The 14,712-nt window shown below is 37.2% G+C and overlaps 1 protein-coding gene across 1 annotated transcript in view; it reads right to left on the bottom strand.

Moving 5' to 3' along the window:
- Positions 1–6,142: 6,142 nt before the first annotated feature.
- TNPO1 (transportin 1) overlaps positions 6,143–14,712 on the bottom strand; it is a 58,373-nt gene continuing 49,803 nt past the window's right edge. The window contains exons 24-25 of the mRNA XM_014451814.2: positions 14,192–14,334; positions 6,143–11,743 (exon numbers count right to left, since the gene is read on the bottom strand). Coding sequence (XP_014307300.2) covers positions 14,227–14,334 — 108 coding nt within the window. The 3' untranslated portion in view covers positions 6,143–11,743; positions 14,192–14,226. The remainder of the gene's footprint in view (positions 11,744–14,191; positions 14,335–14,712) is intronic.

Genomic DNA, 14,712 nt, shown 5'->3' on the forward strand with positions numbered 1-14,712 from the left:
CCCTACCTGGTGAAAGAAATAGACTTACAAGTCCAGGAAGCACATAGAACCCCAAATAAAAGGAATCCAAAGAGGACCACACCAAGACACATCATAATTAAAATGCCAAGAGCAAAAGACAAAGAGAGAATCTTAAAAGCAGCAAGAGAAAAACAGTCAGTTACCTACAAGGGAGTACCCATACGACTGTCAGCTGATTTCTCAACAGAAACTATGCAGGCCAGAAGGGAGTGGCAAGAAATATTCAAAGTGATGAATACCAAGAACCTACAACCAAGATTACTTTACCCAGCAAAGCTATCATTCAGAATTGAAGGTCAGATAAAGAACTTCACAGATAAGAAAAAGCTAAAGGAGTTCATCACCACCAAACCAGTATTATATGAAATGCTGAAGGTTATTCTTTAAGAAGAGGAAGAAGAAGAAAAAGGTAAAGATACAAATTATGAACAACAAATACACATCTATCAACAAGTGAATCTAAAAATCAAGTGAATAAATAATCTGATGAACAGAATAAACCAGTGAATATAATAGAATCAGGGGCATAGAAAGGGAGTGGACTGACTATTCTCCGGGGGGAAAGGGGTGTGGGGGGTGTGGGAAGAGACTGGACAAAAATTGTAAACTTATGGATGAGAACAGTGGGTGGCGGGGGTAAGGGCAGAGGGTGGGGTGGGAACCGGGTGGAGGGGAGCTATGGGGGGAAAAAAGAGGAACAACTGTAATAATCTGAACAATAAAGATTTAATTAAAAAACAAACAAAAAAACAAAAAACAATGAAGATTTAATTTTAAAAAATGAAGTAGTTATACTAAGTCGGCATTATTAGAGTTCTGTTCCTCTATGGTGCACCTTTAGAATCAACTGGTATTTCCAACTTTTGTGAAGTTATTGAATGTGAAGATATGGAGCATCTTTTCATTTATTTAAGGGCGATCCTATAGGTTAAGTACTAAGGGAATGAATAACCACAGGCTAATTTATATAAACAATAGTTACGTTCTTAGGCATCTCAGTAATGTTATAACAAAATGTTAAAACATTGAGGAACTGCTGGACTGATTTCATGTGTATTTATTTATTTTGATTTCACGTGTATTTAGATGTCTCCAGGTAGTTCTTTTGAGCTGCCTATTCATGAATCGGTAGTTTTAATTCCTATAGCCATAATTTAAAAAATCATACTAATCTTTTTGGGACTCATTTTTAATTTTAAATGTAGACACCACAAGCTGATAATCATTTAGGGAAATACTAGTATATTAGAGGCCCGGAGCACGAAATTCATGCATGGGGGTGGGGAGGTGGGGGAGGAGTCCCTCAGCCCAGCCTGCACCCTCTCCAATCTGGGACCCCTTGGGGTTGGGATTAGCCTAAACCGGCAGTCAGACATCCCTCTCGCAATCTGGGACCGCTAGCTCCTAACTGCTCACCTGCCTGCCTACCTGATCGCTCCTAACTGCTCTCCCCTGCTGACCTGATCTCCCCTAACTGCTTTCCCCTGCTGACATGATCGCCCCTAACCGCCTCTGCACCGCCCCTCGCCACCGTGGCTTTGTCCAGAAGAATGACTGAAAGATGTCTGGTCAACCCAGTCTAATTAGCATATTACCCTTTTATTAGTATAGATTAGTCAGCTTAGACAGCCATAACAAAATATAAATTTGTGTGGCTTAAACAACAGAAATGTATTTTTCTCATAGTTCTGGAGGCTGGAATTTGGGGTCAGGGTACCAGCATAGCATTGTCCCATACACCAGAAAGTGGTGGATCTATTGCCAGTCAGGACACATGCCCAGGTTGCAGATTCAATACCTAGTCCAGTGAGTGCAGGAAACAATGGAACAATGTTTCTCTCTCTCTCTCTTCTTCTCTCCGAGATCAATTAAAATTAATGATAAATAATGTTCTCTAAGTATGGTTTTAACGGGAAAGACATTAGTGATCTAGGAACTGAAAAACTTGTTATAACACATATATACAGCATGACCCCATTTAAAAAATATATATTTATTGATTTCAGAGGGAGAGGAGAGATAGATAGAAACATCAATGATGAGAATCATTGATCAGCTGCCTCCTGCACGCCCCTACTGAGGATCAAGCCTGAAATTTGACCAGAAATCATATCATGTCCTCCTGGCTCATAGATCAATGCTCAACCACTGAGCCCCACCAGCCGGGCCCCATTTTTTATCAATACCAGACACATGAGGTACATTGGCAAGATCTCACTCCTAGACGAAAGTCTGAAATTGCCCAAACTCCTTTGCAGCTAGGTTTCTGGATTTGAATTTGTTTCTGCCAATTGGATGCGCTTGCACAATATTTTGAAGGCAGAAGTGGGATAGAGGCATCTTCTCGCAGTTTGGGCTGTTTCCTGCTGGTGATCATGTTTGCAGAAATGTGGAGGTTTTCTGCAGTGGAATTCAGACTGTGCACAGGCAGTTGTGGCAGAGGCAGTGCCCAGTGACCTGTTTTGTGGGAGCTGGAGGGCACTTGCGGGGGCAGCAGTTTCCTGATCCCCAGGTCACAGTTGTGCCAGAGTGTCCTAGAATTCAGTTGTGGCTGAGGGGCCAGCTCCTCCCGCTGGGCAGGGAGTCTTTCCTGGGGGCTCACCCTAATACCCACTCCTCCAGCTTTCCGATGATTTCCCAAGCACCAATTCCCTGTGCTAAATTCTTTCCTGCCTAAAATAGCAAAGATCTAAAAACATTTTAGATCCTCTACTTTCAATGAAAACAATGCTGCACAGGGTCAGGTCTGAGAAGTGGGTGAGGTATTGCGGAAGGCTCCCTTCTTTGAGTCTGAGCTTCCTCTTCTGTAGAACCGAGACCAGAGATTATCTGTTCATAGTTACTGAAGACCATGGCAGCTGTGTTTCCTGAAGATGGCCACAGTTCCTATCCCTCCTGTGGCCTTGCCACTTTCCGCCAAGTCCTCTCTCTTGAAGTGGGGCTGACCTCTGAATTCCAAGGCCAAGGCCGAAAAGGTGCGGGGCTGCAGCCCCATCCACCCTGCCAGGGTTTCCAGCTCCGGCCCTGCCCATGCCACTCAGGGCTCTGTCTGGCAAGGGGCCTTGCTCTCCTGGCTTGCTTCCCCTCCCACCTGCAGCCCAGTGCCTCACTGCACATCATAGCCCACCTGCTGGTGCTGCTGGGCCCAGCGGGTGGGGTAAGAGCCCACATCGGGCCTCGCACCTCCTGGCTCCTGTGTGCCGCTGTTCCCTGTGACCCCTATTCCTGCCACTGTTCCGACCAGGGCCAGACGCCCAGGTGCTGTGGGCGGCCCGTGGGGACTGCTGTGGCCACCAGGAAAGTCTCCCCACCCCATCCCAGCACCCTGATCCCAGGTCCACTTCTGCCAAAGGAGAGCTTTGCCTGCGCAGCTGCCCGAGACTGAGACCGAGCAACTCCAAGGTCCCCAGACCCCAAATTTCTGCCAGTCAAGGCAGTTGGCCGGCTGGCCCCATCCTGATCGGGGTGTTGGGGGCGATCTGGCCCGGGTCAGGCCAGTTCGCTGGCCACAGTGGGTGTCAGCGACTGGTCGTTAGGTCGTTATGGTCTCTGGCTTTATATATATATAGGTATCTTAGGCCACTTTGGCCTGCCCGTCTTTAAGAGCTTCCACAAATATGAAAAAGCTAAAGGATTCAAAACCACCAAACCAGTATTACATGACATGTTGAAGGGTCTTCTTTAAGAAGAAGAAAAAAGATACAAAACATGAATAAAATGGCAATACATATCAATCAACAATTGAATCTATAAAGCAAAATAAACCAACAAGCAGAACAGAAACAAATTCAGAGAACTTTGACAGTTGCATGGTGGTGGTGGTGGTTGAGGGGATTGGTGAAAAGGTGAAGGGATTAAGATGTACAAATTGGTTGTTATAGAATGGGGATGTAAAGTACAGGGAATGTGGCCAATGATGTTCTGGTAGTATATGTAGTGTCAGATGGGTGTGGGATTTATTGGGATGTTCACTTAGTAAGTTATGCAATGGTCTAATCACTGGGGTGTACACTTGAAACTCATAATAATGTATGTCAAGTGTAAATGAAAATGATTTTTAAAAAGTAGGTTTATAATTGTGACTACACAAGTTTATTCTTGTATTACTTATTATTGTATTACAACTGTAAATGTACTTTTACCCACCCCTGAATTCTTTTAGGTTTCTTTGGATATATTCACAGAAGTGGACTCGCTGGGTCATAAGGCAGTTCATTTTTAACTTACTGAAGTAACTCCATACTGCTTTCTACGGTGGCTGCATCAATCTGTATTCCCTTCAACAGTGCACAATGGTTCTCTTTTCTCCACATGCTCACCAACACTTGATTTATTGATAGCCATTCTGACAGGTGTGAGGTGACATCTCATTATGGTTTTAATTTGCATTTTTCTGATGATTAGTGATGTTGAACATCTTTTCATATTTCTTTTGGCCATCTGTATTGTCCTCTTTGGAGAAGTGTCTATTCAGGTTCTTTGCCCATTTTTTAATTGTGTGTTGAGTTTTATAAGTTCTTTATAAATTTTGGATATTAACCCCTTATCAGCTGTATCATTGGATGTTCTGGAGAAATAACTTGTGAATATCCAACAACAGTAAGATGGTTGTCTAAATCGTTCATAGAATATAATGTATATTTATTAACAGGCAAGTTTAGATAATAAAAATGTACAAATTCACTTGAAATGGAATACTTTAAAATAAAATTTAAATTGTCAGACCAAGAGTGCTATTATTTGCATAGAAATGAATTTCATTCATGACTGGCACAAAAATCTAAAGCTTAGTGTAACAGTATTTACCATATCACTTTTACCAATGGTTTAGAAATTGTGTTTAGTTTCTAAATTTTAATTTATGTTGAACTGAACACTTATCTATGTGGATGTCTCAGAAGATTGTTTTATATCAAGTTAACACAAGACTGAGATTAAGTATTACAATATGATAGTCACAGCTTCAGCAGTTTCTATATTCCAACTGTACAGTTATGAGAAAGTCCAAACTCAGAACTGTGTAGTTCAAATGCTACTTTTCCAAGCATTCCTAAAGCATTACATGTAAACTATTGGGAGTCAGGTTGATTAACTCATTACAAAATTAAAATGGTGTCAAAAACAGGTATATCAAGTAAAAACAACTTAAAGTTTGTACTTTAACTGTTACACTTATTATCTTCTCCCACAACCTAAATTCTGGAGTCTTAAAACTCTTCCTTTTTAATCCTTACCCGACGATACTTTTTCATTGATTTTTAGAGTGGAAGGGAGGGAGGAGGGGAAGGGATAGTGAAACATCGATTGGTTGCCTCCCACACACACACCCTGACCCCAGCCAGGGATGGAGCCTGCAACCCAGGTATGTGCCCTTGCCCAGGAACTGAACCCAAGACTCTCAGTCCGAGGGCCGACACTCTAACCACTGAGCCAAACCGACCAGGGCTTAAACTCTTTCTTGAAGATGTATTTTAGGACATGATACCCAAGTTTCAGCCCCAGCCCATCTCCAACACACCTGAGCTCTCTCAAATATTTTCATGTGCAGGTAATAAAGGGAAAAAAAACCCAAACCCCATTTCCCTTAAAATTTCGTGGGTTAAACTGATCTAATCTCAGGCCCTTCCCTGTTGGAAAATGTAAATCTCAAAAAACCAAACTACTCTTCAGTTATGCACATATTTCCCCTGAAACATAACACATTTAGAAGAAACTAGTACTTTTATAAATGTTAATTTCCAAAATTATAGGATACATTCATACACATTCATGCAATCTATCCTTATAATGCTTTATTCAAACTTCACCTTTTAATTATTTTTTACAGAGCACTATCATTCCCTCCTCCCCCACCAAATGCTGGTAGAATCAACTGTTGAGACACACATCAATAGGAGTTAAAATGTGGGGAAAATAGTTCTTAACTATTACTACCCAGATAAGAAAATATTCAATAAAGAAGAGTGCACCAATGTGTAAACTAAGAGAAAGAAAAAACCCTAAAAAAAACAAAACAGCCCTCCCCCCAACAACAAAAACAATACAAAAGACCTATCTGAATCCAAAATGGGGGGAGGGAGAGAAAGCTCATTTTCTTCATTAAAAATCAGAGTGAAACATCTATAGTTAAACAACTTTATTAACATAGTCAAGCAGTGATTAACATTCACATCTATTATGTCACATCATACAAATGTAAATACAAAATTACTACAGTACAATATATATTCTCTGCATGATCCAAAATATTTGGTGGCCCCAAAAAACTCTCTTTAAAATTCAGCAGCTTATCAAAAATTAAAACCGTATTCTATTTAAAATGAAGATCTGTTAGCACAGAGTTAGACTTCAAGAAATATCAATTTAGTACAGTTTGAGAAGTTGCAGGAGGGTATGTTTGAAGGACACATTCTAACATAGTGTGGCAGGTACAGGAAACATCAGATTTAAAGCTTTTAAGCATAACTCATACAACCTAAGTTGTCAGCAGAAAGATCCAGTTATTTATAATTAAAGCTAAAACTACTACATTATTGCACCCATTATTAACATGAATATTAAGTGTAAAACGTTCTTATAGGTGAAGTCATTAACCACGTTTAAACATCTCTTCTCACAGATAATCTATTAAGTAAAATTATACAGTATTGTCTAATTATCATCTCCATAAAAAATCATCCAATCTTAATTTTGTTATATATCCAGAGGAAAAGAGTAATGAAGTGAATGGTGAAAGGACAGTGGAACCCCTTTATGAGGCTGGTAGCAGGAGGGGACCAACATTGCCTTGAAGGCTAACCATGTTACAGAATTAGACTTGCAAAATAGCAAAGTTGGCTTAATTCCAAGCCATAGTATAAGGGGAGTCTATGCTAAACAAAAATTCTAATAAAAGGGAAAACAATATTTTCCTTATTAGTGATATAATGCTTGGCAAACTGATTTGGTTTGATTTAAAAATGTACAAGAGGTGAAAAAATCACTTAACTTCCCTCAAAATCATGCATACATTGAAAAATACGTCCTGGGATACAAATCAGAAAAAAGTTGCTATAATTTAAATGCATACCTTAAAATTAATATGTATAGTAATTAGGAATAAAGATAAAGAACTCTATACATGTAATACCAATGGGGGAAACATCTACATAAGACTGAAAAAATTAGTCACAAGTCACCTGGAGGGTGTACAAGTGAATGAAACTTTTATGTAAAATTTAATTTTTAAGAGACATCAGAAATACCACAATATTTAATACAGTATGAAAGGTACTAAGTAGATATACAATGCTCTTGCATGGTATTACTACTAGATAATATTGTCACACAGTTCTTTATTGATCTGATTTTTTATCTAGATTATCCCAGGCCTTTAACAATCTGAAGACCAGTTTTCTTAAAGATTTTAATGCCTACACTTCAATAACAATACTACTGGCAAGTTAGTGCTTCCTCCTTGTACTATTTGCAAAAAGTAATTCAAGCAAAGCTGTACTTTAAGGTACTACTAAAGGAAGGATTTAAACTGCAGTTATGCATGATACACTCTTCTCTTGGGAAGAATGTTTTTGCACCGTTATCTGTTAATACATTCAATATGAATAATATAAATTATACAAAGAAAAAAACACACACCTCCACTGTTTTTTATTTATGGCAAAATATTTCTGTTAAATTTAAACTAAAGTGTTTGTGACAAATTCTGGCATTTCAGTTATGCAGGGTAATTTAATACAGAATAGAAAAATGTCCACTTTGCTATCTTGAGGGTTTGAAGAAAAGGAGGACCAAATTAAATTCACTTTCAAAGTAAACCTACAGGAGGAATTTATACCACCCTAGTCTGCTAGAATAAGGAAGGGAAAACCAGACTACATGGGAAGATTCTTCATGAAATACACTAAAAAACAAAGACTATAAGTATAATGATCCTTTATAAGCATATGTCACCAAAGCAAACAGGATACAAGAGTATTCACCTGAGATAAAACTTGTATCTGAATATTTTGTAACTGAGTAGACAAAGCATTTCAATAGAGGAAAGTCAGCGGAAATTATTTTAAAATATACATCTGATACTATTTTACAATATATGCAATTTAAGCAATTCAGATCAATGAAAAAGTCTTAACAAAAAATCACAGTGTTTATCAATATGTTAATTACAAAATGTATGCTACTTATTTTGTTTTTAAAGATGTAATGGCTTGGTTAAGTGTTTTAAAATCTATTCTTCTGAAATCTAACTTGCGTCACAAAATCAAGTAGCAATAATGTAAAGCATCAGAACTGGCTCTTAAAGATTATTTACATATTGATTATTTGGGAAATAATCAACCAAAAAATATAAAAAAGTGATTTTTTTTACATAGTATGAAGTTATTAAAGATATTAGACAATACAAAAAGCAAAATTCTTTCCTGAATAAATGAGTATCTGTGGCACTAAGTTTATTTACTAATGGACTAAAAAATGAACTGCCAAACATGCATTTAAATTATATTAAATACACTTTCTGTTTCCAACTTAGGTTGATCAGCAGCTTTTGTTCTGTTAGAATCCTTCAAAGAGAGAAGCTCAAACAGGAAAAAGAAGGCATATATAAAACAGTAAACACTGACCTCCTGAGGTTCCTACAACATAAAAATATTCAAGTAGAAAATCTACATCACTTAGCAGCGGCTATGTCTGTAGTTGAGCACACCAACAGCACTTTAGTGTGTAAGGAGCAGATGAAGTAAGCCGTGCTTTAAGCATGCCAAGAGGCAGAAACACTGGAATGTAACAAAGACAAACTCACAATTTCAGAGACACTCAGTCAACATTCAAAACTATTAAGACTATACCACAAGAATTAAGTTGCTTATACATATACATATATATATCCCATGATGTATTATTAGAATGCTAAATCAGAGCTTACCTCAAAAGAACTTAAATGGCTTCTGCAAATTCTTATGCTATACTAAGTATCTGAAATATAAATTAGGAAAACAATACCTCATGGGGAGGAGTGGGGAATAAAAAAAAAACCCCAACCCAATCTCAGGTTGCCAGTTATAATTAGTTAATTTATTCTCTATGTTTAAATTAAATTTCCTTTTAGTTAAAAAACAGGTTAAGTGATTATCAAATGAGCTTATTCTTATGTGACGTATCTGCCTAACTGAAATCAATTTTTAATCAACCAGGTGACAATATTGCTTTTTCAGTCAACATATAATTACAGGTCCAAATAATTTTATTGAAGGTTGTTTTTGTTTAAAAGCTTTTAGAGAAGAATTTTGCCATTTTCTTTCAATTTAAAATATTACCTATTCTAGAATATTAAAATATCTCCCATATTAAATTCTGAAAAGTATTTAAAAAACAAACTAGAGAATATCACTAGAATTTAAGGGTAAAACAGCTACCCCAATTAGGTTTTAAAGACTAACTAGGAAGCAAATTTTGAGCTCCCAGCAAAGTAATGGTAGTAAAAAGAGAAAACTGCTACATCCCCTTTGGATCCAACTTATAACTAAAAAAAAATTTTGGATATGAAAATAGCATTTAATTTCAGGCTCTACAGACTGAAATTTGCAAAGCCAAAATATAGGAAAGAAGGTGAAAGAACATGTTAAAAAAAATACATACACACACACACACACACACACACACATACACAACAAAAACCTTTCTGCATGCTACCATTTTTTAAAACGGTATTTATAAATTCACACACATACAGCTCAAACTTCAGTGCAATGGCTGTATCATTCAACACCTTTAGAAGAATAGAACCATGCAAAGAGGAGCAACTGCTTATAAAAATGGTTATTCAGTATTTATTCTGCAAATGCAAAGGTGACAAACTAAAATATAAAAAGGTTGTTATGGCTTAACATTTTTGTTGCAGATTAAATATGCAGCATTGAAAAATGGAAAGGTGTGGCTTCATCTCTGACCAGCAGAGTTAAAAAGAAAAATCTCTCCATTTTCCTTCATCATCATGGGATACACTGTTCAGGCAATCCAAATTAATAAAGACTTGAAACTTTATATGGAGACAAGATCAAGTGTACCAGTTAGGATTTCACATTCACAGTATATAAGAAAATACACATGGAAGGAAAAGTAAAGGGTTAACTTAACAAGGATTTATTCACAGGAATACATGTAAGTAGAGAAAAATAACAGAAAAGCTAAACAAATGAAATGAAGAGGATCCAAATCAACTTTCACTCTGTAGCTTTTTACTTGCACCCTGTGTGCATATATCTAGGACACAGAGGGCCACCAACATGCGCCAATACAGTGTAGGAACCCTGCATTACATCCATTAACTTAAACATATCCTTAAGATCATGCTTTGAACAACAAAAAAAAAGCTTAGAAGGCATTATGTTGAGTGGGAATAAACATTGAAATATAGCAATCATGTCTTCAACTTCTACAATTGTCTTTATGTGCCAACTAACATTTATGTAACCTCTTACAGATCTTTTACCATGTAATTGAAGTTTAGAAATTTGATAAAATCACTAGTAGTATATAACCATGCAGAAAGCACATCACACTGACAGCACAGAGGCAAAGATTTTGCACAGGTATATCAGCTTTCCACATTGTGCAGGTTACACACAATACAATATCAATCTTATTCCTAACAGATCCTAAAAAGGTATTTCAAGGCCTAGCTGTAAACTACAGTACTTTATATACCTATATTCTTAATAAAAATAAAATCCACAAATCTTAAAAAGGAATTTTAAATGCAGGGCTATATTGAATTGGTAAACTGCAACACAAACTGGCGCAACAGAGGTAAATGAATACCAATCTCACTCTACGTGATGCAAGCATGCTACTTACTTTCCCACTAATTTACTTTCAATCACTATGAGCCAGAATGCATGCCTGAACCTTAAACTGCACTTTAAAATTAACGTCTTGGCCTAGAAATTAAATCTAATGAAGTACAACCATCAAATTATATCCACTACATTAATGTTTTAATGCAAAATCAAGAGTTCTATCTTTTGTTTGATATGTCCAACCCCACTTATTCCTCCCTCCCTGCCCACCCCACAAAGGTAAAAGGAGTGACTCATTTGGCATTTCACAGGGTGCTTCATTGTTTAAATTAGATTTTTTATTTCTGACTTTTTTTGGGGGTACCTTAAATTGTAACTTCCAAGAACCTGCTTCTAGTATGGGTCAGCAAGCTGATTTTAATTCTATTAGCTTCATTTGTGTAGTTCTTTATCAGCATGCAAAAACAAGGCCCCATCGCATGGGAAAATTTATAAAAACCTTTAAATAATAATAATAAAAAAGCTTCTTTACTGTTTGTAACCCCCATTCTTAGGTTTCCTTTATTGTGCGTTATATAAATTTTCCTCTTTTATCCTATGCATCATTTATATGGTTCTTGTTTTGGTACAATTCCCCATAATATTCCAGAATGTACTGTTTTGTGAGTTGACTGAATAGGTTTTTTTTTTGCTTCTTCACATCCAGTGCGGAGTTGTAATTGAAGACAGATTTCCACCCACAAAGGCTCCAGATGTTAAAACGTTTCCCAACATCGACAATACAGTGACGGCAACACCTCCCTCCCGCCCCTCCCAGTAGGGTTGGGATTGTACTGTATTCCCTACTGGTTTACCCTTCCCCCCTGTAAAGGGTAACATTTTCCCTGGGTGCAGAGGCTCCCTCATAGTCTCCAAGACTGAAGGACCTGTAAGAAAACAGTTTTATAGTTTAACAATTGTTTCTCTTTTGAAGTCAGTGGACCACAAAATTAATCAAGTAATGATGCTATCTCTACCTAAAGAAAATGAGAAATTGGACAAATTGCCTAATGATAACCATGTTGCTTCCTTCTCCTATAGTCTCAACTGTCACCTGCATCAGATACAAAAAAGGGAGGCCAAGCTGGGGACAACCATAGAGGTGCATAGCATTTTATATAGACAAAACATCCCTTTTTGCCAGTATTACCAATATAAAGCAAACAAAAATCCAATCTATATTTAAAAAAAAACACCAACCCAAAAACTCAAAGAGCATTACTTATTTTTGTTTGTCTGATGTTTTCGCATAGGAGGTATTAAAGGTGTCCACTACACTCAGCAAATATAAAAAAGTAAATTTTAACACTTCTTTTTTCCCCCCTCTTTTTAAATATATTTTCATTGATTTCAGAGAGGGAGAGACAGAACCATCAATGATGAGAGAGAATCATTGATTGGATGCCTCCCTCACGTTTCCACTAGGGATCAAGCCTGCCACTTGGGCATGTGCCTCAACTGGGAATTGAACCTCAACCTCCTGGTTCATAGGTCCACGCCCAACCACTAAGCCACACCGGTAAGGCAACCTTGACTTCTTGATGCTAATTAATAATTCTTCTGACCCTATTTCACTCAGTCATTTTCTATACTCTCAGAACGCTTGATTTTCCTGGTAAGGACTTTTTCAATGGTAGCATTTTTAATGATGAAAGTGACACCAAGAACTATAGATAGATTACTGGGAGACTGTAACTAGTATCTGACAGTGGAACTTTCACAACAAAACTCTACGAACTACTTATGCCAAACCTTGGACATTTATGAAAGTTCATGTGAGTTCACAAAGGTGACTAGCCCATCTGTGGAGAAGTACAAGCAACCCCTTTTCTCTGCCTATGAAAAAAGGGTAGAATACAAAAAAAGGCAGGAAAATATACTGATTGACTTTTATCTCTAATTAGAAAACTAAGAATTACTACATACCTTGTCTTAGAACATGGTCACCAGTTAATTTGTAATTGGTGATATGATAGGGACAACAGAAGGTAGTAAATCTGAAAGTGCTTGAGACAGCTCACGGTTGAATCTTTTGGCCCTTGATGCATTCTCATGACTTAACATTAAGTGAATCAAGCACTTTTCCAAAATGCTAAGGCCATAAAACAGCTATTAGGACTCAAGACCTCCTGGGACAACACACACAAAGGATTCTGAGACATTCCAGAGGGTGCAAGTCTATTTCTACTGTCATCTAGGTTAATTAGAAAACCTAGATGTTAGAATCTTTTCAGGTTTAAAACCTAGCTCAGAGTAAATAAGCAAGCAAGCAAGCAAGCAAGCAAATAAAACTCCAACATAAAAAATTTGCTACACAACTGCTGGACACACCCTGAATACATTCTCTGGCCTTCAGTAAAATATGTCTCGCTTTATATCTAAAACCTAAGGTATAAACTCTAGTTCACTGTACCTGCACTGGCCCATGTTCCTAACATTTGTTGAACCAACTCAGTGTGTTAGGCAACATACCCAATTTTGGCATCAGATATTATAACAGCATTTAATCCTCAAAAGAACTCAATGAAGGAACTGAGGCCAAGAAACCAGAATTGTTAGTTCAACTTAGTATGGAAAATCTCAAGGAACAAGAGTCCAAGTGAATTTACTCTCTACCACCCCAAATCAAAACAATCTTCCATTGCCCATTTAAAAAAAACAGTGCTAGGCCCATTGGTAGGCGTTCAATAAAAATGTACATTGAGCTCAGCCGGTGTGGTTAAACAGTTAAGTGTTGACCCAGGAACCAAGAGGTCACCAGCTCCATTCCTGGTCAGGGCACATGCCTGAGTTGCAGACTTGCTCCTAGTAGGGGGGTGTGCAGGAGGCAGCTGATCGATGGTATTTCTCTCTCATCAATGTTTCTCTCTCTCTATCCCTCTCCCTTTCTCTCAAAAATCAATGAAAACATATTCTTAGCTACTGAGACAAAACCCATTTCCAGTCTACTTGGGTTTTCCCTAAAGCTCATTACATAGTAAGTCCTTGATATATCAGAAACTATAAACTCATGCTTTAAAACTAAACCACTTCTATTCTGGTGATCTCTTACAGGGCAAAAAAGGCAACAGTGAAAGCAATGTTAAGTATTCTAACTAGCATGCCAGCTTGGATTTCTTTCTATCTAGGACTCAAAGTGGAACCATGCATTTTATCTTGCTTGATGGTTCTCTAAATAATTCTACTTAAGTAATTTAAAATTTAAAGTTTAATATAGCATGAGATTGTTTTATCCAACCTCTGTAGAAAACAAATAGCCCTATTCTATTCAGTAGTTTTAGATTACAGTCCTAAATTTCTTCATCCTGAAAAATTCTAAGCTACTTACAACTTACCCCTAATTATGGGACTGCAGCTCAAGTGCATGAGGTTAAACACCATAAAAAGCTGCAAGACGCTCTTTTAAGGGAGGCGGAAACTGGTCAGAGAAACGCCTCCAATTTTCATCTCCAACTTGATTTTTAAATCCATGAAGGATCTGCAAAGAGTGAAAGAAAAATCATTAATTTATCAATAACAAAAGATAAAACTCAGATCTGCATAGCTTCAGAAATAAAAAACTGATCATTTTAAAATTTTATCCATTTTAAAGTAATAATTCTCAAACTTTGTTGGATTCTACAACATTCTATGTCTTGCCTAAAAGCACCTCACTGAACATGCTAAGCTTTTTTTGAGAAGTTTAGAATTTAGCAAGTGTCATAGTAATAGATGCTAAGAAATCTCTGGTATAATACTTATGAAAAACAAAAAGCATAGAATTCAATCAAAGAAAAAAAAAAGAATTCACTCAAAGGAATAAAATTTCTATGCTATACTAAGTTTTGTCAAGTTGGAAATATAAAAAGCTTTGGGT

The sequence above is a fragment of the Myotis lucifugus genome, unplaced genomic scaffold, assembly GCF_000147115.1.
Source record: "Myotis lucifugus unplaced genomic scaffold, Myoluc2.0 scaffold_0, whole genome shotgun sequence".
Lineage (NCBI taxonomy): Eukaryota > Metazoa > Chordata > Mammalia > Chiroptera > Vespertilionidae > Myotis > Myotis lucifugus.